The following is a 25618-nucleotide window of genomic DNA, read 5'->3' on the forward strand; positions in this document are numbered from 1 at the left end:
TATGCTACACCGAACGAAGTTCCAACGGTTATTCAAGACGATGCATGCTGTTGGAGTGAGTGACCAAGGAGGTTTTTACCCAACATCGGTGGCAGCATAATCTTTGGATTGGTCCACCACTTCATTTGACATAGGCATAGTGTCGGTCCGATATGACTAATGTTGTCACCATGTCGGTTTTTTATTTATCTTTTGTCACAACGTTCGTGTTTGGCTGTGTGCATCTTGTTATGCGGACTCTGGGTGTTACTCATCATGCTTTGTATCCGTTTGATGCTACATTCTGAGTTAATAAAAATGTCATTTATCGATAAACATGTTCTACATGAACTTTGCTGCGGAGAGCAATACATGCCTGTAGTAATATGCCAAGCTTCGTAGAGGAGCATCATTGCCCTGTTTGGGCTGTCTAAAATTATATAGCAGCATTCTTCTACTGGTGCTGTTCATTTAGTTCCACATATAAAGAGGAGACTGCACTGCAATTAACAATGGAACGAATTAACACACGTTTAATCATATCATGTTTGTCTAACACACAGAGAAATTAATACGGTGACATAATTCAAACCGCAAGACAATAAGGTAGCAAAGTTAAGAAAGAAATAAGTAGTAGATCAGTATACAATCTAAAATGAGCAAAGCCCAGCCAATGGCTAGCTACAAAGTCTAGGATTAAAACATTCCAGCATACTAACTATGAAACCTAGAACTACGCCACGCGCACGTCAACTTTTTTTAGGATAAATTCTGACAACTTCTCATGGTTCTTCCTCCCCAAGTTTCCGTCCAGTGATCAAGTCCTGCATACAAAGAGTATATTAGATCTGGAAGAGGAAAAAAACGGTGTCATACTTATTTACATAAACGATGACAAATGATTTTCTCTGTGTGGGCACGCAGCAGGTGCTTGTCAAAAGTAATCGTTGTGCGTGCACTATTTAGACTTCAGGTTAAGTTAAAGCGTAAATTTGCAAACTTGCACATTTTTGTTGTTTTGAGATAGCTTACCACATGTATCATACTAGCATGGATGCCTTTTATCTATACTTCCATATACAACACTCGTATTGAATACAGGACGATTTGGTCTTAAACTAGTATCAATTGACATACAACGGTCTTTCTTATGAGAATTTGAGAAAGGGCACCCATACATTACCTCATCGTACTATTGGCCCTTTGCGACAAGCATAACCAACCCAGCAGTTCGTACTTCGTTCTAACAAATGTATGAAATGGAAAGGTTATAAATCAGTCAAACCAAAAAACATACTTATTAGATACTGCCTCCGTCCCGAATTACTTGTGGCTCAAATGGATTTATGTGAGCGAGAGACAAGTAATTCGAGGCGGAGCGAGTATAAAACATGTTGCAATAAAGTTCAAGGATTTTACCAGGTCTTCGTCTCCACCAAGCCACTCTATTAAGAACTCCCTTATATGTGTGACAGGAACAGCGTATACCGATGCATGTGAAGCTCCGGCAAGCACCCCAACTACCCTGTCTATCCGTGGCAAAATAAGAGGTGAACCTGATGCACCTTGCTTAGATGTACAACTGCAGGTAAGCGACACTTCATCTGGTTCATTGCTGCAATAAATAAATATTCTAATGATTAGCACGAGTAGAGACAAAAGGAATTTTCATGCTACATTATACTACTAGTACCATGTTCTAGTAAGTAAGAGATACTAAGTATCGGAAGAGTGCATTACGTTATTTGACCAGAATACGTCCCTGGCTCTAGAATAGTAGCAGAAGAACCATCCAATGTGGTATAAGCCAGCGCAACAACATTCCACCCAGAAGCATATGGTGGGTCGAAGAACCTCAGACAAGTCACTGGTTCATAGACATCTTGAGCCCGCAGCCAAGCAAGATCCCGACCCTCATCAGTACGAAATATTCTTGCATTGTATCGGCGTGGGATCAATCCGTCGGAGTTGAAGAAATAAACAGCCATTGTTCCACCCACGGGAAGCATCTTGACGACATGTTGACATGATACTATGTCACAGATGGTTTTATTGTTGCTGACAATAAAGCCATTGCCTTGAAAAACATTGTCAGTAGCAGTATCGAGACGCACCACAGAGAGTTGATGGTCTCTAAACACCCGCTCGCACCATAAACCTTCATCCATGACATCGGACATGTTTAGATGTCAACCTGTAAAAAAAAATTGTTCCAATGAACAATACGTACATGTTAAACACACATGATGTATGCATAAATCTATTACTCCCTCCGTTTCTAAATATAAGACATTTTGGATATTGCATTATGGACTACATACGGATGTATATAGACATATCTTAAAATATAGATTCACGCATTTTGCTCCGTATGCATAGTGGAACCTCTAAAAAATCTTAAACGGTCTCCGAATCTGTTCATGAAGTAATGCAAGTGTGATTGTATGCATCTACTGGCTTTTAAGTTTTAAGTGATGCTCTCACGCCCGGCCGGCGTCTAAGCCAGAGCACATTAGCTAGCTAGCTAGCTGCGGATGTTGCTCCATGCGAGAGCGAGCCAGATCTGCACGGCACATGTGAGCAAATAAATCTGCAGCGCTGGCGGCATACCTACATACGTGCGGCTGACGAGCAACGCCCCTACCTGCAGTTGAGCGGTCGTCAATGAACCGCCGGCCGGCCGCTGGCTATCGATCTACTACGCCGTGACTAGCAGGTACCAGATCGGTACAGACATTGGCTAGGTACAAGGAATCCAAGGCAAGGACTTACCGGACGTGTGCCGTTGGCAGCAGAGTAGCCGGGCGGGGATTGATGCAGGCGCACACACGAAGCCCGCCGGCCGGCCGGAGCAGTTGACTCGTTGAGCTAGCTTGTTGTGAGATCCAGGAAGGAGCACCAGCATTATTGAGTGGGGATGGGAGGCTGGCTAGATATTTCCCAAGTGGTGGTACGGCGGAGGAGTGGGTGGAGCGCCGCCGTCTAAGGAAACGCGGTACTGTAGCTGCTAAAGTGCCCTGCCTCATTTGCCGTTTGGGGAAGAAGGGGCTGACAGTAGGCCCCCCTTCCTTCCAACATATTACAAGCTTTTTATTTTCTTTTTCCTATTATTAGAGAGAATAGATGAGCTCGCGTGCGTTGTGCCCGCAAAATAAGGCATTTTTGTTTTGATATTTGCTAATGAGTGTACATTCTTTTCTTTAGGGACAGCTAATGCTTGTGATGTTTTGGTCCTAAGAGCATCTATATACGGCGTCCCAAACCCGCCTCAAACGCTCGGACGGACGGCTTGGCCAATGATCGGTCATAAAAAGCGACTCAGACGGGCTTCTCAAACTGGCCTCAAACGTCTGAATTAACCAGTACCCCTTATATACAGCTCAAATCTGGAGCGGATATGGGGGCACCCAGGCGCCCCCGGACGCGTCCGTCACGTCGGACTCGACAGCGCTACCCCATCATAAATAGCACCAAATCCACCCCGTCGACCTACCAGATTCGTTTGATCTCTCCTCTCTTCTTCCTCCTCCGTGACGGACATCTCGCAGCTCCACCACCACCCTTGCTCCGCAGTCGTTCCGAGCCTCTGCGCCTCCAGCACTGACACAACAGTCGTCTCTCTCGTCCTCGCCACTGGGGACGTCGTCGCCGGCCCGAACACCACCGCAGTACATCCGGCAACTCTCAGGTTGCCCCTTGCGGTCTGTGTAGACACGTTATTCGACCCGATTTTTTGTGATTTATTTGAAAGGAAAATGATGAATTATGATGTTTCATCGGAGGAGTATGGACCGACAGAGCTTGATCAAATGATTCAAGACGAGTTCTTCGATTGGTCGGATTCGGACAAAGAAGGGGACATGATCATGCTCATGAGAATGGAAGAGGATATGGACCGGCAGGTGGAGCATATTCTCGACTTCAAGGGCTCAATCAAAGGGAGAAGAGTTGTCAATTAGGATATGGTGTGTAGAGCATGGCTACCGATCAAGGATTACTTTGCTCCGAATCCAATTTTCCTGGATAATCCATGGTTTTCACATGCGGAAACCATTGTTTTGTGCATTATCTTGGGAGTGGAGGCACACGATGATTACTTGAAGCACGTAAGGGATTGTTGTGGCCAACTTTCTTTCAATGCTAAGCAGAAATGCATGGCTGCTTTGAGGATGCTCGCACTTGGTACTGCCGCAGATGTCGTTGGTGAGATGGTCCGGATTAGAAAGAGCACATGCCTGAAGACTACTGTCAAGTTTGCCCACATATGGAGGAGAGCTGCAATAATGTGGGAATCAGAAACATTGTGGCAGTTGATGACATGTTATGTTATTTTGCACAATATGATTGTCGAGCATGAGGGTGATGGTGTTGCCCGAACCAGGATTTTGAAGCGCCTGGAGAAAAATTTCAAATCCCGAAAGATCAAGATGCAAATCAGCTTATAAACTTTCTGCAGATGGATTAGAATTTTCGAGATCGTCGGTGCATGCGCTCATACTCAATGATCTTGTGGAGCATATGTGGACCCACAATGAAAACCAAAGAGCTTAATAAAAGTTTATGTAATAAATATGTATTTTTTTATACTAACATTTGTTATCTACGTGTGATATTGGTGTGTATGATAGATGTGCATGGAATTGCATGGATTTAAGAGTTCAGATTTGAGATATATGAATGTCGGGCACTAGATATGAGGGGTCGTCCAGATGCGTCCACCGGCATGCCCGGACGCATCCGCGGACATAAAGGGTGACGGATTTGCCAAGTCCGGCGGTAGATGCTCTGAGAGTGTCAAAGTAAAATGATTTTTGTTTTTTGTGTTTTCTGCTTTTTGTAGATTTTTTTGTCCGACTAGGTTTATCGATTGATCCACAAGCTCTACAAAATTGACGCACGAGTTAGTACTGTTTGAGGCATGGGTTAGTACATTTTTTAAGCACAAATTTCATTTAAAAAATTCATGGAAACCTATCAATATGAAGTCTAGTTTTAAAAATCTTAATGCGAGGAACGCATTTGTGAAACGGTTCATTATTTGAACGCATGGTTCGAGAGATAAGTTGTTTTTAAAATTGAATCTAACAAAAAAACAAAAATAAACCTGCTCACCTCTCCTCACATTGGAGGAAATTCATAAAATCTCTCTAATTGCGACAGATGGCTCACGAGATAATTGCATCTATACTCCTCGTAGTCGCTGGCAACGTCCAACTTGGTCTTGGAGGTTGCAAAGTGCTCCAATACAGTCCCGGTACATGAAAATACGTGATCAATACGGTTCCTGAGGTTGAAACGTCAGTCCTGGATCTACACGCCACCGTCCACACCAAACAAATATGGGGTCATTTGTATCGTTCTTTCTTCCTAGCGAAGAAAGAGGCGATCTCGCCTGCGCCGCTGCCATGGAGTTCCTCCACGACCGTCCTCCGGCGGCTCCCCTCCGCTGACGACCTCGGTCGTCAAGGTCGTTGGTGGTGAGGGGGGTCGCCGGATCCATGATTGTGGATCGTTTTAGGTCAAAGTAGCTTAGTTTTCTAGGCTGTTCATCATCTTGGCTTCGGTGGCGGCAATGGAGCCGCTGGATAAAATTTCTTCAGATCATACTCCAATGAGGCGATTGGTCCTATGGTTGGGGATGGATCTGAAATCTAATCTGTTCAAGTAAGGATGGTGTGGCGGCGGCATCCTTGTGGTGGACCTGCGTCCTCGGGCTCTGCCGTTGCGACGGCGTCCTCTCCATCGCCGTCGCGGAGCTTGGGAGGTAGTCTAGAAGCGGATGCAGATTGTGGTATGCATCGACGGCATCTGGAAGATGGTGGATCGTCTACTGGGTTCGTGGTACGTGCATGACAGGTATGGTTTCCTCCTCCGACGTCTTAGTCATGTGGGGGTGCTAGATCTGGAGTTTGATGGCGCGCCCAGGTGTTGCCTAGTCTGATTCGTTCAACGGTAATGGTTTCGACTTTGGCGCGCCATCTTGGAGGTCCGCAAAGCTGTTTATCAGCGATGGAGCCGCATCGAGCTCGGGTGTGGAGGTGATCCGTCATTAATCCCTTTGGTGGCTGCTGTGGTGGTGCCAGAGGCAGGTGACGGGCGTTGGTGTCAAGCTTAGAGGTTTCTTTGGTCTTGTTTGTAATTTTACTTTTAGCTGTTGTTTCTTTGTGTAAAGGCTAGCGTTCTGCTATTTGTTCAGTTTTGCCAGGTTGGTACGTACGTGGCTTGTACTATGATCATTATGTTATAAATAAGACACGTATTACCATGCAAAAAAAATCTACACGTTGTATACGTATTCTTCCTTATGACACATCAGCACGAGGCCACGTCTGCTGGGACCCATATGTCAATGGGGGTGAGAAATAATAAAAAGAAAAATGTGGGTTGGCAGGTTTCGATCCCGCGCGCAGGACGCCACACAAAGCCCTTCTTCTGTCGTCATGTATCCGACTCCAACGTCGACATGTGCCAACTTCTACCATGTGTTGTTTCTGTGGGAGGACGGAAGGAATCGAGCACTCGCTGTTGTTTTGCCCTTTTGCTTATGAGATCTGGTCGCAAGTGAAGCAATCCTTCGACATCAAGCTATGGTGGTTCAACTTCTCTTTGCCAAAGCAGTGGCTGTTTGATTTCCTCTCTCGTTCCTCGGATCAGCAGGCTACGGTCATGGCTGTTACTATATGGCATATTTGGGAGGCGCGGAACTCTGTTCGGAACAATGAAGATGAGCCACATCTTGTCCGTACCGTTTTTAAGATAAAAGCTTATGTTGATTTGATCTCCCGGCATCTATACAAACCGGATCTTGTGCATAGGCGTGAGAGCATTGCCTCAAGTACCTCTTGGTCTCCGCCGCCGCCGGGTTCTGTATTATTCATGTGTGATGCCGCGATCTTCTCTGAGCTAAGTAAGTTTGGTGCAGGTGTGGTTGCTCTCAACTCTGATGGACAATTTGTTATTGCATGTAGAGAAGCCAATTATGGAAGCCTTGAACCTGAATTAGCTGAGGCATGTGGCCTTCAACGAGCAGTTAACCTTGCACGTGAGATGGGACGTGATTCGGTGATATTCGCCTCCGACTGCCTCTCTTTGGTGCAGAGAATCAATTCCCATGTTCGCGATCGCTCACTCGTTGGTGCTGTGGTCTTGGAGATCAAAGATGGCATGTCGAATATTCTAATTTCTCGGGTCAAGTTTATTCGTTGGCAGTCTAATGTTTTAGCTCATAATTTACCTAAGTCGTGTTTGAGCTGTAATGGTCTTTGTGTTTTCACTTCTACTTCGGAATGTATTCGAGAGACTCTTTGTAATTATGTTGCTTGATTATAAAGTGCCGACGTTTTTTCGAGAAAAAAAGCCCTTCTTCTGTTTACTCCAGGGATGTATGGCTTATTATATAAATCATGTTGTCTTTTCTGCTGTAGCACGCACAGATTTTTTTTTTTTGCGTGCTAGGGAATTAAGCTGGTAGTAGTATTTTTTTGCAAAAAACATTAGTATTTGCTAGTACTAATAAGATGCACATGGTTTCGATCCTAAAAAGATGCACATGGTTTCGAACCATGTTTTCTTTTCTTTTTCGTTTTGTCTGTTTATTTTCTTTTTCCTTTTCTTTCTTTTTTGTTTATTTTAATTTTTAAAAATTAAAATAATGCCTAAAGTGTTCAACATTTGTTAGCGCTTTCAAAACTAGTTCAACTTTTTTTAACAAATCACATTTTTCGAAAATTGTTTGAAGTTTCAAAAATTGGTCACAGTATACAAAAAATATTAGAAGTTTTCAAAAGTGTTTCCATTTCCAATTTTTTGTTCACGCATTCAAAAATTAGTTGTAATTTTTTATTTTTTGGATTTTCAAATTGTTCTCAGTTATATATTCTTGTTCTAAATTTCAAAATTTGTTCAACAATTTAAAATATTTTCCCCTTTTCAAAAAAATGATCTATGATTTAAACTAATGTTAGTGTTTTCAACGAACTTTTGTTCAACAAGTCTTTTTCCATGTATTTGTCTTTTTTGTATCTATCACATGCAAGCACGTATATTGATGAAATTGTGCACAGTTATATTACACTACTATACATGGATATACATAAAATTTTGGAATTTGTCAGGCAGTAAAAATCCATCTTTTTTTTTACTTAAAAATAGCAGGCGCAATGTGCCCGTGCTCCAAAGCCATTATTCGCAACATGTTGAGCTATTCTACAAGAAATGATTTATTCCGCGTCTATCCTAGCATGCATGCAACACTCCAGCCGGTGGCTCACGTAGGAATAGGATCCTTCTGTTGCGTTTTATGTTTTTTGAGAGAACTTCTGTTGCGTTTGTTGTAACGGAAGTACGCGTGTGCTACCGCCTCTCCTCTCGTTGTAATTCTATTTAATCATCTGGGCCGTAGTTTTAAAATAAATAAATAAAAACAGGCACGTCCAGCCAAAAAAATACTGTATACTCAGATTTCTTATAGATCCTCAAAAAAATATAGATTTCTTATACAAACAACTTCTATAAAAAGGGCACATCTCTCCAAAAATCCAAATCGGTGCCCAGGCTCATCTGCTCCCGGTAAGAAAAAAAATTCAAAACAAATACTAGAAAAATTCAAAAAAATCTAAATTTTTTTGTGTGGTAGATAATTTGATGCGTGAAGTCCGCTCCAAATTTCAACTCTCGGCAAAAAAGACAAATCGGGTTAAAACAGTGTGTGAACAGTAAACTTTTTACAGACCCTGATTTTGTCTTTTCTGCAGAGAGCTGCTCAAATGTCCAAATGAGTTGAAATTTGCAGCGACCCTCACGCATCAAATTATCTACCATCCAAAAAAATTGGAATTTTTTGAATTTTTTTAGTATTTGTTTTGATTTTTTTCGTCAGCGCAGGTGCAGCTGAGCCTGGGTACAGAAACCACAAGCACGGACGTTGTTTGTTAGTTGGCACACGGAGCCCCGGTGCGGAGGTCGCGGGTTCGAAACAGCGAAACCCCTTTCGCTCTTTCTTTATACTGTAATTATAACTCCCAAACTATTTCTTAAGGCCACTCAAAAATAAACAGCGCCTTGAGCTGACGGGTCGGTCCAATCTCACGAATAGGGGCACGCTGACGTGGCATATGGCAAAGTACACAGTACATATGCAATGTGTAGAGCCATGACTGATGTTTCAACCTCTGGAACTGTATTGATCACGTATTTTTATGTATCAGAGCCGTATTGGAGCACTTTGCAACCTTCAGGACCAAGTTGGACGTCAGACTACGAGGATCTCGATGGCTCACGGATGCATCGCTTATCACCACCAAAGAAAACAAGAGTAACTTTTGCCAGGGATATCCTTTAATTAATGATTTCACGCCTTCCTCGGCATTGCTAATACCTTGTATGTCGATGGCTCACGAATGCGTCACTTATCACCACCAATGTTGACGGGTTGAACGGAGCAGCTGCCCTGCCGTGAATGCCATATATCACTTGTTGTGAGCAATAACTATTTCTCGCTAATGTGAGATGTGTCCTGGGCAAACTCATTAGCACTACCTAAGAGGACTCATTGAACGGTTCAACGAATAGCTTCTGAAACCTTTCACCCTCGCTGACAGAAGAATCAAAAGTGATGCTCGTAAAATATTGGGTCTCCCGCCACTACAAGATCAAAAAGTTTTAGAAGTTTTTTTTCTTTTCTTTTTGTTCTATATTCGTCTTCTTCGGGTTTTTTCTTTTTCTTTTTTTATTTTTCTTCCTACCTTTTCTTTTTATTTCATCAAATTACTTGAAAATTTTCCAGATTCAGACATATTATTTTCCATTTTTGAAACATTTTTAAATTGGTGTTTTTTCAAATTCGTCAACATTTTCAATATCCACGAATATTAGTTAAATTGATGAACATTTTTACAAATCATGATCATTATTTAAAAATTAGCAAACTTTTTTTATGAGTTCACAGACATGTTTTCATACTCGTGAATATTTTTTCAAATTTCTGAACACTTTTCAAATTCATGAGCAATTTGGAAATCCGCAAACAATTTTTCAAATTTTTGAAAAAATTAAATTCAAGAACATCCTCAAATCAATGAATTTTTCTAGTATTTGTTTTGATTTTTTTCGTCAACACAGGTGCAGCTGAGCCTGGGTACAGAAACCACAAGCACGGACGTTGTCTGTTAGTTGGCACAGGGAGCCCCGGTGCGGAGGTCGCGGGTTCAAAACAGTGAAACCCCTTTCACACTTTTTTATACTGTAATTATAACTCTCAAACTATTTCTCATGGCCAGTCGAAAATAACCAGCGCATCGAGCTGACGGATGGGTCCAACCTCACGAACAGGGTCACGCTGACGTGGCATATGGCAAAGTACACAGTACGTATGCAATGTGTAGAGGCAGGACTGATGTTTCAACCTCTGGGACTGTATTGATCATGCATTTTTATGTATCGGGGCCATATTGGAGCACTTGGCAACCTTCAGGAACAAGTTGGACGTCGGACTACGAGGATCTTGATGGCTCACAGATGCGTCACTTATCACCACCAAAGAAAACAAGAGTAACTTTTGCCAGGGATATCCTTTAATTAATGATTTCACGCCTTCCTCCGCATTGCTAATACCTTGTATCTCGATGGCTCACGAATGCGTCACTTATCACCACCAATGTTGACAGGTTGAACGGAGCAGTTGCCCTGCCGCAAATGCCATATATCACTTGTTGTGAGCAATAACCTTTTCTCGCTAATGTGAGATGTGTCCTGGGCTAACTCATTAGCACTACCTAAGAGGACTCGTCGAATGGTTCAACGAACAGCTTTTGAAACCTTTCGCCCTCGCTGTCCGAAGAATCAAAAGTGATGCTCGTAAAATATTGGGTCTCCCGCCACTATAGGAACAAAAAAATTTAGAAGTATTTTTCTTTCCTTTTTCTTCTATATTCTTCTTCTTGTTGTTTTTTATTTTTCTTTTTTTATTGTTTCTTCCTAATTTTTCTTTTTCTTTCATCAAATTGCTTGAAAAATTTCCAGATTCAGACATATTATTTTCCATTTTTGAAACATTTTTAAATCGGTGTTTTTTAAAATTAGTCAACCTTTTCAATATCCACGAATATCATTTAAATTCATGAACATTTTACAAATTCATGATCATTATTTAAAAATTAGCAAACCTTTTTTATGAATTCACTGACATGTTTTCATATTCGTGAATATTTTTTAAAATTTCTGAACACTTTTCAAATTCATGAGCAATTTGGAAATCCGCAAACAATTTTTCAAATTTGTGAAAAAATTAAATTCAAGAATATCTTCAAATCAATGAAATTTTACATTACAAATTTTCTAAATTCATGAACTTTCCTTGAATTCATGTACTTTTTAAATTCATGAACACTCTTGGAATTTCTTGACCTTTTTCAAATTTGTGCTTTTTTTCAATTCGTGTATGTTTTTCCAAATTCATTTTTTTTAAATTGTCGATCATTTTCAAATTCTTGAACTTTTTCTTACTTCACGGACATTTTACAAATTCACGAACAATTTTTCAAATTCATTAATATTTTTTTGAATTCTTGAAATTTTGCCAATTCTGTGAAGTTTGGTAATTGGTGATTTTTTTAGCTCCTAAACATTTTTTGAAATTAAAAAATATCATATTTTTGGACTTTTTTAGTATATTCTTTTTAAAATTGAATCAAAATTTTCTAATTCATGGAATTTTATGAATTCACGAACATTCTTTGATATTACGAACAGTTTTATTTTATCATTTCGAGGTTTATTGGTGCAGCAAAAAAACAGAAGGCGAAAACCCGATGAATCTTACATATGATCTGAAGCAATCAATAATGGCTGGGCCGACCTCATGTTAGCAACGAGGGAGAGAAGACTTTCTGATTCAAGATGGCAAAGGGGACGAAACCCGTCGTCTTTTGCATACAATCTGGATAAAGAATAAACTAACACTAGTGCTTATGAATTTGCATCTAAAACAGAGGGAGGGAGAAAAGTATGAAGTATTAGCTTTGGTGTATTTTTTTTGGACATAGTGACAATGGCAAGTTGACGTATGTAGTGCATTAGCAATTTGACATATATAGTGGCAGTAGCAAGTTGGACTCTAGTATATGTATTTTTTTTGGACATAGTGGCAGTAGCATTTTTCTTATCATAGCATGGTACCCTAAAACAGTAGCAACTTATACATGTAGCCTGCAATATGTTGACCAGAAAAAACACACTTTATATTATTTCTACAAGGATTCTGAATCCATTCTGTTTTTTTCTTGCAAGAGTGTACTAGCTTGAGCTCAACTTCTGAATTCATGAAAAGAGATCATATACTAGAGTCTAAACCAAACCCTAGCAAACCTAATCCATCAATTCATAGAAAATTAGAATCATCCATCTCAAACCCTAGCATCTTCCATCTTAGATCATGCAAGACCGAGCTACTCACCTCGTCTTTAACTTCATGTGGACATTGTTTGGGTGGGGGCTTGTGTTGGAAATATGCCCTAGAGGCAATAATAAATTGGTTATTATTATATATTTCCTTGTTCATGATAATCGTTTATTATCCATGCTATAATTGTATTGATAGGAAACTCAGATACATGTGTGGATACATAGACAACACCATGTCCCTAGTAAGCCTCTAGATGACTAGCTCGTTGATCAATAGATGGTTACGGTTTCCTGACCATGGACATTGGATGTCATTGATAACGGGATCACGTCATTAGGAGAATGATGTGATGGACAAAGACCCAATCCTAAGCCTAGCACAAAGATCGTGTAGTTCGTATGCTAAAGCTTTTCTAATGTCAAGTATCATTTCCTTAGACCATGAGATTGTGCAACTCCCGGATACCGTAGGAGTGCTTTGGGTGTGCCAAACCTCACAACGTAACTGGGTGGCTATAAAGGTACACTACAGGTATCTCCGAAAGTGTCTGTTGGGTTGGCACGAATCGAGACTGGGATTTGTCACTCCGTATAAACGGAGAGGTATCTCTGGGCCCACTCGGTAGGACATCATCATAATGTGCACAATGTGATCAAGGAGTTGATCACGGGATGATGTGTTACGAAACGAGTAAAGAGACTTGCCGGTAACGAGATTGAACAAGGTATCGGGATACCGACGATCGAATCTCGGGCAAGTATCGTACTGCTAGACAAAGGGAATTGTATACGGGATTGATTAAGTCCTTGACATCGTGGTTCATCCGATGAGATCATCGTGGAACATGTGGGAGCCAACATGGGTATCCAGATCCCGCTGTTGGTTATTGGCCGGAGAGTCATCTCGGTCATGTCTCCCGAACCTGTAGGGTCTACACACTTAAGGTTCGGTGACGCTAGGGTTATAGAGATATTAGTATGCGGTAACCCGAAAGTTGTTCGGAGTCCCGGATGAGATCCTGGACGTCACGAGGAGTTCCGGAATGGTCCGGAGATAAAGAATTATATATAGGAAGTGCTATTTCGGCCATCGGGACAAGTTTCGGGGTCACCGGTATTGTACCGGGACCACCGGAAGGGTCCTGGGGGTCCACCGGGTGGGGCCACCTGCCCCGGGGGCCACATGGGCTGTAGGGGGTGCGCCTTGGCCTATATGGGCCAAGGGCACCAGCCCCAAGAGGCCCATGCGCCAAGAGAAGAGAAAAAGGGGAGAGTCCTAAAAGGGGAAGGCACCTCCGAGGTGCCTTGGGGAGGATGGACTCCTCCCCACCCTTGGCCGCACCCTTCCTTGGAGGAAGGGGCAACGGCTGCGCCTCACCCTCTCCCTTGGCCCTATATATAGTGGGGAAAAGGAGGAGCAACCATACCTAAGGCCTGGCGCCTCCCTCTCCCTCCCGTGACACATCTCCCTCCTCCCGCAGCGCTTAGCGAAGCCCTGTTGGAATCCCGCTACTTCCACCACGCCGTCGTGCTGCTGGATCTTCATCAACCTCTCCCTCCTCCTTGATGGATCAAGGCGTGGGAGACGTCTCCGTTCCGTACGTGTGTTGAACGCGGAGGTGCCGTCCGTTCGGCGCTAGGATCATCGGTGATTCGAATCACGACGAGTACGACTCCATCAACCCCGTTCTCTTGAACGCTTCCGCGCGTGATCTACAAGGGTATGTAGATCCAATCCTCCCTCGTTGCTAGATGACTCCATAGATTGATCTTGGTGACACGTAGGAAAATTTTGAATTTATGCTACGTTCCCCAACAGTGGCATCATGAGCTAGGTCTATGCATAGTTTCTATGCACGAGTAGAACACAAAGTAGTTGTGGGCGTTGATTTTGTTCAATATGCTTGCCGTTACTAGTCTTATCTTGATTCGACGGTATTGTGGGATGAAGCGGCCCGGACCAACCTTACACGTACTCTTACGTGAGACCGGTTCCACCGACAAACATGCACTAGTTGCATAAGGTGGCTGGCGGGTGTCTGTCTCTCCCACTTTAGTCGGATCGGATTCGATGAAAAGGGTCCTTATGAAGGGTAAATAGCAATTGGAATATCACGTTGTGGTCTTTGCGTAGGTAAGAAACGTTCTTGCTAGAAACCCATAGCAGCCACGTAAAACATGCAAACAACAATTAGAGGACGTCTAACTTGTTTTTGCAGGGTATGCTATGTGATGTGATATGGCCAAAAGGATGTGATGAATGATATATGTGATGTATGAGATTGATCATGTTCTTGTAATAGGAATCACGACTTGCATGTCGATGAGTATGACAACCGGCAGGAGCCATAGGAGTTGTCTTAATTTATTTATGACCTGCGTGTCAACATAAACGTCATGTAATTACTTTACTTTATTGCTAACCGTTAGCTGTAGTAGTAGAAGTAATAGATGACGTGACAAATTCATGGAGACACGATGATGGAGATCATGGTGTCATGCCGGTGACGATGATGATCATGGAGCCCCAAGATGGAGATTAAAGGAGCTATATGATATTGGCCATATCATGTCACTATTATTTGATAGCATATGATGTTTATCATGTTTATGCATCTTGTTTACTTAGAACGACGATAGTAAATAAGATGATCCCTCATTAAAATTTCAAGAAGTGTTCTCCCCTAACTGTGCACCGTTGCTACAGTTCGTCGTTTCGAAGCACGCCGTGATGATCGGGTGTGATAGATCCTTACGTTCACATACAACGGGTGTAAGACAGTTTTACACAGCAAAACACTTAGGGTTAACTTGACGAGCCTAGCATGTACAGACATGGCCTCGGAACACAGAAGACCGAAAGGTCGAGCATGAGTCGTATAGAAGATATGATCAACATAAAGATGTTCACCGACGTTGGCTAGTCCGTCTCACGTGATGATCGGACACGGCCTAGTTGACTCGGATCATGTAATCACTTAGATGACTAGAGGGATGTCTATCTAAGTGGGAGTTCATAAGATGAACTTAATTATCCTGAACATAGTCAAAAGGTCTTCGCAAATTATGTCGTAGCTCGCGCTTCAGTTCTACTGTTTAGTTATGTTCCTAGAGAAAATTTAGTTGAAAGTTGATAGTAGCAATTATGCGGACTAGGTCCGTAAACTGAGGATTGTCCTCATTGCTTCATAGAAGGCTTATGTCCTTAATGCACCGCACGGTGTGTTGAACCTCGAACGTTGTCTGTGGATGTTGCGAACATATGACATACATGTTTTGATAACTACGTGATAGTTCAGTTAAATGGTTTAGAATTGAGGCACCAAAGATGTTTTGAAACGTCGCGAAACATATGAGATGTTTCGAGGGCTGAAATTGGGATTTCAGGCTCGTGCCCACGTCAAGAGGTATAAGACCTCCGACGATCTTCTTAGCCTGCAAACTAAGGAGAAAAGCTCAATTGTTGTGCTTGTGCTCAGATTGTCTGAGTACAACAATCGCTTGAATCGAGTGGGAGTTGATCTTCCAGATGAGATAGTGATGTTTCTCCGAAGTCATTACCACCAAGCTGCTAGAGCTTCGTGATGAACTATAATATATCAGGGACATATATGATGATCCTTGAGATATTCGCGATGTTAGACACCACAAAAGTAGAAATCAAGAAGGAGCATCAATTGTTGTTGGTTTGTGAAACCGCTAGTTTCAAGAAGGGCAAGGGCAAGAAGGGATACTTCGTGAAACGGCAATTCAGCTGCTGCTCTAGTGAAGAAACCCAAGGTTGAACCCAAACCCGAGACTAAGTGCTTCTGTATAAGGGGAACAACCACTGGAGCAGAATTACCCTAGATACTTGGTAGATTAGAAGGCTGGCAAGGTCGATAGAAGTATATTGGATATACATTGTGTTGATGTGTACTTTACTAGTACTCCTAGTAGCACCAGGGTATTAGATACCGGTTCGGTTGCTAAGTGTTAGTAACTCGAAATAAAGCTACGGAATAAACGGGGACTAGCTAAAGGTGAGCTGACGATATGTGTTGGAAGTGCTTCCAATGTTGATTTGATCAAATATCGTACGCTCCCTCTACCATCGAGATTGGTATTAAAACCTAAATAATTGTTATTTGGTGTTTGCGTTGAAGCATAGACATGATTGGATTATGTCTATCGTGATACGGTTATTCATTTAAGGAGAACAATGGTTACACTGTTTATTTGAATAATACCTTCAATGGTCTTACGCCTAAAATGAATGGTTTATTGAATCTCGATCGTAGTGATACACATGCCAAAAGATAGTAATGATAGTACCACCTACTTGTGGCACTGCCACTTAAGTCATATCGGTATAAAACACATGAAGAAGCTCCATGTTGATGGATCTTTGGGCTCACTCGTTTTTGAAAAGTTTGAGACATGCAAACCATGTCTATTGGTGTATATGCATGAAGAAACTCCATGCAAATGGACCGTTTTGTACTCACTTGATCTTGAATCACTTGAGACATGCAAATCATACCACATGGGCAAGATGACTGAAAGCCTCATTTTCAGTAAAATGGAACTAGCAAGCAACTTGTTGGAAGTAATACATTTTGATGTGTGCAATCCAATGAGTGCTGAGGCATGTAGTGGATATCGTTATGTTCTTACTTCACAGATGATTTGAGTAGATGTTGAGTATATTTACTTGATGAATAACGAGTCTGAATTATTGAAAGGTTCAAGTAATTTCAGGGTGAAGTTGAAAGATCGTCGTGACAAGAGGATAAAATATCTATGATATGATCATAGAGATGAATATCTGAATTACGAGTTTGGCACAGAATTAAGACATTGTGGAAATTGTTTCACAACTGATACAGCCTGGAACACCATAGTGTGATGGTGTGTCCGAACATCATAACTGCACCCTATTGGATATAATGCATACCATGATGTCTCTTATCAAATTACCACAATAGTTTATGGGTTAGGCATTAGAGACAACTACATTCACTTTAAATAGGGCACCACGTAATTCCGATGAGATGACACCGTATGAACTATGGTTTAGAGAAACCTAAGTTGTCATTTCTTAAAAGTTTGGGACTGCGACGCTTATGTGAAAAAGTTTCAGGCTGATAAGCTCGAACCTAAAGCGGATAAATGCATCTTCATAGGACACCCGAAACAGTTGGGTATACCTCCTGTCTCAGATTCGAAAGCAATAAGGGATTGTTTCTAGAATCAGGTCCTTTCTCGAGGAAAAGTTTCTCTCGAAAGAATTGAGTGGGAGGATGGTGGAGACTTGATGAGGTTATTGAACCGTTACTTCAACTAGTGTATAGCAGGGCACAAAGAGTTGTTCCTGTGGCACCTACACCAATTGAAGTGGAAGCTTATGATAGTGATCATGAAACTTCAGATCAAGGCACTCCCAAACCTTGTAGAATGACAAGGATGCGTACTACTTCAGAATGGTACGTAATCATGTCTTGGAAGTCATGTTGCTAGACAACAATGAACCTACGAGCTATGGAGAAGCGATGGTGGGCCCAGATTCCGATAAATGGCTCGAGGCCATAAAATCCGAGAGAGGATCCATGTATGAAAACAAAGTGTAGACTTTGGCAAGACGGCTCAATGGTCGTAAGGCTATTGAGTACAGATGGATTTTAAAAGGAAGACGGACAATGATGGTAAATGTCACCATTGAGAAAGCTCGACTTGTCGTTAAGAAGTTTCCCGACAAGTTCAAGGAGTTGACTGCGGTGAGACTTTCTCACTCATAGCGATGCTAAGAGTCTGTTGGAATTATATTAGCGATTACTGCATTATTTATGAAATCTTGCAGATAGGATGTCAAAACATTGTTTCCTCGACGATTTTCTTGAGGAAAGGTTGTATGTGATACAACCGAAAGGTTTTGTCAATCCTGAAAGATGCTAATAAGTATGCAAAGCTCCAGCAATCCTTCTAAGGACTGGAGTAAGCATCTCGGAGTTGGAATGTATGCTTTGATAAGATGATCAAAGATTTTGGTGTATATAAAGTTTATGAGAAACTTATATTTCCAAAGAAGTGAGTGGGAGCACTATAGAATTTCTGATGAGTATATGTTGTTGACATATTATGGATCAGAAATGACGTAGAATTTCTGGAAAGCATATAGGGTTATTTGGAAAGTGTTTTTCAATGGAAAGCCTGGATTAAGCTACTTGAACGTTGAGCATCAAGATCTATAAGGATAGATCAAAACGCTTAATGGTACTTTCAAATGAGCACATACCTTGACATGATCTTGAAGCTGTTCAAGATGGATCAGTCAAAGAAGGAGTTCTTGCCTGAGTTGTAAGGTATGAAGTTAAGACTTAAAGCTCGACCATGGCAGAATAGAGAGAAAGGACGAAAGTCGTCCCCTATGCTTAAGACGTAGGCTCTACAGTATGCTATGCTGTGTACCGCACCTGAAGTGTGCCTTGCCATGAGTCAGTCAAGGGGTACAAGAGTGATCCAAGAATGGATCACAGGACAGCGGTCAAAGTTATCCTTAGTAACTAGTGGACTAAGGAATTTTCTCGATTATGGAGGTGGTAAAAGAGTTCGTCGTAAAGGGTTACGCCGATGCAAACTTTGACACTAATCCAGATTATTCTGAGTAGTAAGCTGGATTCGTATAGTAGAACAGTTATTTGGAATAAGCTCCAAATAGAACGTGGTAGCTACATCTAGGAGATAACATAGAGATTTGTAAAGCACACACGGATCTGAAAGGTTCAGACCCGTTGACTAAAACCACTCTCACAAGCAACATGATCAAACCCAGAACTCATTGAGTGCTAATCACATAGTGATGTGAACTAGATTACTGACTCTAGTAAACTCTTTGGATGTTGGTCACATGGCGATGTGACCTGTGAATGTTAATCACATGGCGATGTGAACTAGATTATTGACTCTAGTGCAAGTGGGAGACTGTTGGAAATATGCCCTAGAGGCAATAATAAATTGGTTATTATTATATATTTCCTTGTTCATGATAATCGTTTATTATCCATGCTATAATTGTATTGATAGGAAACTCAGATACATGTGTGGATACATAGACAACACCATGTCCCTAGTAAGCCTCTAGATGACTAGCTCGTTGATCAATAGATGGTTATGGTTTCCTGACCATGGACATTGGATGTCATTGATAACGGGATCACGTCATTAGGAGAATGATGTGATGGACAAAGACCCAATCCTAAGCCTAGCACAAAGATCGTGTAGTTCGTATGCTAAAGCTTTTCTAATGTCAAGTATCATTTCCTTAGACCATGAGATTGTGCAACTCCCGGATACCGTAGGAGTGCTTTGGGTGTGCCAAATGTCACAACGTAACTGGGTGGCTATAAAGGTACATTACAGGTATCTCTGAAAGTGTCTGTTGGGTTGGCACGAATCGAGACTGGGATTTGTCACTCCGTGTAAGCGGAGAGGTATCTCTGGGCCCACTCGATAGGACATCATCATATGCGCAATGTGACCAAGGAGTTGATCACGGGATGATGTGTTACGGAACGAGTAAAGAGACTTGCCGGTAACGAGATTGAACTAGGTATTGGATACCGACGATCGAATCTCGGGCAAGTAACATACCGATAGACAAAGGGAATTGTATACGGGATTGATTGAGTCCTTGACATCGTGGTTCATCCGATGAGATCATCGTGGAACATGTGGGAGCCAACATGGGTATCCAGATCCCGCTGTTGGTTATTGACCGGCGAACGTCTCGGTCATGTCTGCATGTCTCCCGAACCCGTAGGGTCTACACACTTAAGTTTCGGTGACGCTAGGGTTATAGAGATATTAGTATGTGGTAACCCGGAAGTTGTTCGGAGTCCCGGATGAGATCCCGGACGTCACGAGGAGTTCCGGAATGGTCCGGAGGTAAAGAATTATATATAGGAAGTGCTATTTCGGCCATCGGGACAAGTTTCGGGGTCACCGGTATTGTACCGGGACCACCGGAAGGGTCCTGGGGGTCCACCGGGTGGGGCCACCTGCCCCGGGGGCCACATGGGCTGTAGGGGGTGCGCCTTGGCCTATATGGGCCAAGGGCACCAGCCCCAAGAGGCCCATGCGCCAAGAGAAGAGAAAAAGGGGAGAGTCCTAAAAGGGGAAGGCACCTCCGAGGTGCCTTGGGGAGGATGGACTCCTCCCCACCCTTGGCCGCACCCTTCCTTGGAGGAAGGGGCAAGGGCTGCGCCTCCCCCCTCTCCCTTGGCCCTATATATAGTGGGGAAAAGGAGGAGCAACCATACCTAAGGCCTGGCGCCTCCCTCTCCCTCCCATGACACATCTCCCTCCTCCCGCAGCGCTTAGCGAAGCCCTGTTGGAATCCCGCTACTTCCACCACGCCGTCGTGCTGCTGGATCTTCATCAACCTCTCCCTCCTCCTTGCTGGATCAAGGCGTGGGAGACGTCTCCGTTCCGTACGTGTGTTGAACGCGGAGGTGCCGTCCGTTCGGCGCTAGGATCATCGGTGATTCGAATCACGACGAGTACGACTCCATCAACCCCGTTCTCTTGAACGCTTCCGCGCGCGATCTACAAGGGTATGTAGATCCAATCCTCCCTCGTTGCTAGATGACTCCATAGATTGATCTTGGTAACACGTAGGAAAATTTTGAATTTATGCTACGTTCCCCAACAGCTTGGGGATTAGAGCATCTCCAACCGTTGGCCCCGTAGGCGGCGATTTTACGCGCCCCCTGGGGGCGAGCCGGCGCTAAAATCGGCACAGGGGAGAGCGGGTTCCCAGCCGCTCACCCAAGGATCGCCCCCAGGCATGGATTTTTTTTAAAAAGAACTGAATTCGGCAAAGTTTGACAAATTGGACAAAACGTTCGGCTAAATTCGGCAAACTTGACATATATTCGACATGTTCGACGTTACATAAGTTATTTAAAATAATCCAACTAAGGGGCGAAGAAGTCGCTGAGCGCGGCGAAGTCGCTGATGTCGCCGCCATCCTCGTCGTCGTCGCCGACCTTCTCCTTCTTGATGGCGCAGCCGCCCCTGCTGGACCCCTGCCCGGCGTCGCCATGGCGGACCGGTGGTGGCGGCGTGTCGTCATCGCTGTCGTCGAGGACGACGACGCCTCCCTCGTCCCGGCCACGACGCTGAGCTTCGAGGAGCTCGTAGGCGAGGCGCTGGCGCTCCAGCTCCAGCTGGGCCCAGTCATCGCGCGCCCATTTGAGGGCCGCCGCATCATCGAGCTCCTCCTCCTTGACGCCACCGGCGAGCCCGGGTTCCGACTTGACGATGGCAAGCCCCGGCTCCGTATTTGGCTTGACATAGCGCGGAGGAGCCGAGGAGGAGGCGCGCCTGCCGCCCTTGTTGATGACGATGCCGGCGCTGCGGGTGCGCCGACCGAGCGGCATCTCCGCGGCGGGCTCGGCCTTGACGCCGAACAGCGTCGGCGAGTCGGAAGAGTGGGAGGAGGAGCGGGAGGAGGACTGAGAGGAGGAAGACAAGGAAGAGCCGAACCTCCTGGGCACCCATGGCCCGGCGCTCTGGCGGGTGGGGGGGGGGACGGCCGCCGCGGCAGGGTATGCCAACGGCGGGTCATTGCCGCCCTCGAGGTACGCGAGCACCTCGTGGAGTGTGCGGCCCGGGACGCCCCACCAGATGCGGCGCCCGTCACTGTTCTTGATGCCGCCCACCACCGGCGCCCCGTTCGTGGACGCCAGCCGCTACGGCTGTGAAAGTGAGTTATATCGACTAGAGGGGGGGGGGGTGAATAGGCGATTTTTATGAATTCTTCACTGAGGAATTTGCTAGTGAGAAAATTCCTTAGCGAAGAACTACTTGCAGCGCAATAAGTACTCAGAAGTAAACATAGCAGAACACAAGCATGGTCATCATGATGAAATGTAGACAAGCACACCGTACAAAAAGCGTAATCACAGGATAACACAGGATGAAGACAAACAGACTGAAGAAATTGAACGAAAGTCTTCAGACAAAGTCTTCAAACACAGATATGAAAAGCACACAACACAATACTGAGGAAATGAAAGAGTTGAGGAAATAGAACCAGTTGGCTTGGTGAAGACAATGATTTGGTAGACCAGTTCCAACTGTTGTCTCAGTTGTACATCTGGTTGGAGCGGCTGAGTATTTAAACTCGAGGACACACAGTCCCGGACACCCAGTCCTGAGCACGCAGCTCGGGACACCAAGTCCTCACCGTATTCTCCTTGAACTAAGGTCACACAGACCTCGTCCAATCACTCGTGGTAAGTCTTCAGGTGACTTCCGAACCTTGACAAACTCGGTCACTCGGCGATCCACAATTCCTCTTGGATGCTCTCGACCATGACGCCTAACCGTCTGGAAGAAGCACAGTCTTCAAAGGTAACAAGCGTCGGATCCACGCAGGAGCAATCTCTTCAGTGATGCTCAATCACTTTGGGTTTGTAGGTGTTTGGGTTTGGGTTTTTCCTCACTCGATGATTTTCGCTCAAAGTCCTCGGAGGATGGGTTGCTCTCAAATGAAAAGTGTCAGTTTCTCTCGGAGCAGCCAACCAACTAGTGGTTGTAGGGGGTGGCTATTTATAGCCTAGGGAGCAGCCGACATGATAAGACATAAATGCCCTTCAATGATATGACCGTTAGGTGGATAAGATATTTTGGGATAGCTGGCGCGCAGCACAGCAACGGTCGGAAATTTGAGGTTCAAATTCCTTAGGGCTATCATGTTCCTCACTGTTTAGGCAATCCGCACTGGCGAATTCCTAACTCCTCAGTCAGAACAAATTCCTCAGAGACCAGAAGAACTTCGTCTCTGTCACTGATGAAATTGACTGAACTGTATGAGATTTCCAATGGCTTCACTCGAAGGGATTGGTAGGTGTAGGATTTTGAGTTGAGCATCACATGGAAATTTTTCCTTAGTATTTTCTCGACCCCCTTTAATAGTACGGTGTTTCCTATGACTCAAGAAAGAGAAAACGAAACTACGAAAACAATAGTCTTCACGCTTCATGTTCCTCGAATGAATACCAAGTCTTCAAGGTCACACCAATTTCTTCACTTTCAAAGTCTTCAGAAAGTCTTCAGAATATCAAAGTCTTCAGTCGAAGAACTTCATTTTTAGGGGTCGACTTTCTCTATAAATAGCAAACTCCTCATAGACTTATAGACCTGTGTACAATCATAAACGCATTAGATCCTTGACCTATAAGTCTTCAATACACCATAATCACTAAGGGGCACTAGATGCACTTACAGGCTGCCGGCCTTGGAATTACTCCGCCCACGACGTGTGGTTGTAGGCGGCGTACTGGGGGAGGGCGTGCTGCTTCTCCGTCAGGGACGCTCGCACGTGGTCGACCTCGGCGGCGAAGATGCCGAGGCACGCGTTGACGTCGGGCACCAGGGGTGTGGGGACGCCCCCGTTGCTGAGCTTCCACCCCGTCGGCCCGACGCGCATGTCCGGCAGCGCCGGGATGTTGGCCTCGAAGAGGAGGTACGCCTCCCACTCCTGAAGCAAGCGGCGGCCGAAGCCGTTGGCCGCCGCGGCGTTGCCGGGGAAGTGTTCGGCCATCGCTGAGGGAGGAAAGGGAGATAGGCAGAGCTCGGCGGCGGACGAGAGAGAGGCAGATATCGGCGGTTGGTTTTGGGCTTGGGCTAGTGTGGCCAGCGGCTATATAATAGACCCGCTTGAAGACTAACTCAAATTTCTCCCCCTTTGTCATCAAATGACCAAAAGGATCGAAACTGAGGACTAACGCCCCTGAAGATAATCAAATTGATGAAGGAGCGCCAGCGTTGTCGGGGTCGGATGTTGTAGTAGGGCCTACCGCAGTGTCATCCAAGTCTTCATGTTCATCAGTATCGCGCGATGAAGAAAAGGAGCTGGCCACCAAAGAAGGAACCTTGACCTTCTTGTATTTATTCGGAGGAGGTGCAGACCAGTCAAATTCTTCCTTGAGACCCATTTTCTTCAGATCTTCAGCACTGTAGACATGAGACAGAACAACCCAAGTACGATTGAAGGTTTCATGGAGGTAGCATTGGTTTTTCTTCACTGCATTGTGTGTTGAGGTCATGTTGTGAAGAATTGAACCAAACTGACGCTTGATCCATTTATGATTGCGATCAACCTTCTGATGAAGACTGAGGAGTAACTCATGATCAGTCATCACCCTGGGTGCTGTACCTTGAGGATTTTGCTTGGTGTTGTTGTTGGCGGTAGAGTCATGTGTGGCAGAGTCATCATTGGTGGAATAGGAAGCAGCCTTGCGAAATTGACCATCCAATGGACGAATGCCTTCATCTATCACAGCAGCTGCCTTGCCTTTGTCATCAGCTGAGGAAAATGTCCGTTTGAGGACTTCAATTGGAGGCAAGTAGCTGCAGTGGTTCAGAGTGTTAGCCTTGTAGTTGAGTGAAGACCTTGTCCCGATGAATCTCATAATCCACGGCGCATAAGGCTTCAGCTCAAATGGTGACATGGCAATATTTGCCAAAGTCCTCATGAAGAAATCATGGAAGTTGACGGGAACGCCATGAATGATGTTGAAAAGCAGATTCTTCATGATGCCAACGACTTCTTCATCATTTGAGTCGTGGCCTTTGATAGGACTCATTGTCTTCGACAGAATACAATAGACAGTCCGAGGCACGTACTGTAATTCCTTGACGAGGAAATTGGTTCGAGGGGCCTGCCCTGGCTTCAGAGGCTTCATCAAAACTTGCATGTAGTGATCAGTAAGCTCAGGGTCACTGTAGACACAACGCGCACCATCAAGGGGAGGACTGAGTGGTAGGGCACGAAGCAATTCAGTTGCTGGTGCCTTGTAATGAGTATTTTCCGTCATCCAGTCTAGAACCCATGAGTTCACATCTTCAGAATTTCCTGTGATGTGCAGCGTTGCATAGAACTGAAGAATGAGTTCTTCATTCCAATCACAGATGTCAGTGCAAAAGTTTAGCAGCCCAGCGTCGTGAAGAACACTAAGGACTGGCTCGAAGCACGGCAGAGACTCCATGTCCACCTGGGGAATATGTGCATGATCGAAGACTTTGTCTTTGTTGAACAGCATTAAGGAATAGAAATTGGCTTGACTGGCAGTCCAGAAGCACCTCTTCCTTATGCGAGCAGAATCATAAGGATTGTAATCAGTGAAGAATACATGCTCGCCATAGAAATCTTCAGCCTAGAACTTCTGTTTCCTTGAGAACGGATCCTTTGGCT

At 44.1% G+C, this 25618-nt stretch overlaps 1 protein-coding gene across 3 annotated transcripts; it reads right to left on the reverse strand.

Moving 5' to 3' along the window:
* Nucleotides 1–485: 485 nt before the first annotated feature.
* On the reverse strand, nt 486–2985 carry LOC125547842 (uncharacterized). Of its 3 annotated transcripts, XM_087516574.1 has the most exons (6): nt 2752–2889; nt 2094–2173; nt 1720–1988; nt 1399–1594; nt 1163–1222; nt 486–803 (listed from the first exon to the last, which is right to left on the reverse strand). In XM_087516574.1, the coding sequence occupies exons 2-5, from the start codon at nt 2157–2159 to the stop codon at nt 1172–1174; spliced, it is 582 nt and encodes a 193-aa protein (XP_087372700.1). In that variant the 5' UTR covers nt 2160–2173; nt 2752–2889; the 3' UTR covers nt 486–803; nt 1163–1171. The 3 variants fall into 3 exon arrangements, with proteins under 3 accessions (XP_087372700.1, XP_087372701.1, XP_087372699.1); XM_087516575.1 differs by having other exon boundaries at nt 1720–2137; nt 2752–2985; XM_087516573.1 differs by having other exon boundaries at nt 1720–2173.
* Nucleotides 2986–25618: the final 22633 nt, after the last annotated feature.

This window comes from Triticum urartu, chromosome 3A (genome assembly GCF_056163025.1).
Source record: "Triticum urartu cultivar PI428250 chromosome 3A, HENAU_Tu73, whole genome shotgun sequence".
NCBI classification, from domain to species: domain Eukaryota; kingdom Viridiplantae; phylum Streptophyta; class Magnoliopsida; order Poales; family Poaceae; genus Triticum; species Triticum urartu.

Excerpts from the sequence above, each read along its gene's own strand:
- LOC125547842 (XM_087516575.1), bottom strand. The coding sequence starts at position 2,884 with ATGCTGGTGCTCCTTCCTGGATCTCACAACAAGCTAGCTCAACGAGTC. Across the intron at positions 2,138-2,751 it reads CTGCCAACGGCACACGTCCG|GTTTATGGTGCGAGCGGGTG; the intron begins GTAAGTCCTTGC and ends TCATGGATGAAG. Across the intron at positions 1,595-1,719 it reads ACGTATTCTGGTCAAATAAC|CAATGAACCAGATGAAGTGT; the intron begins GTAATGCACTCT and ends TATTTATTGCAG.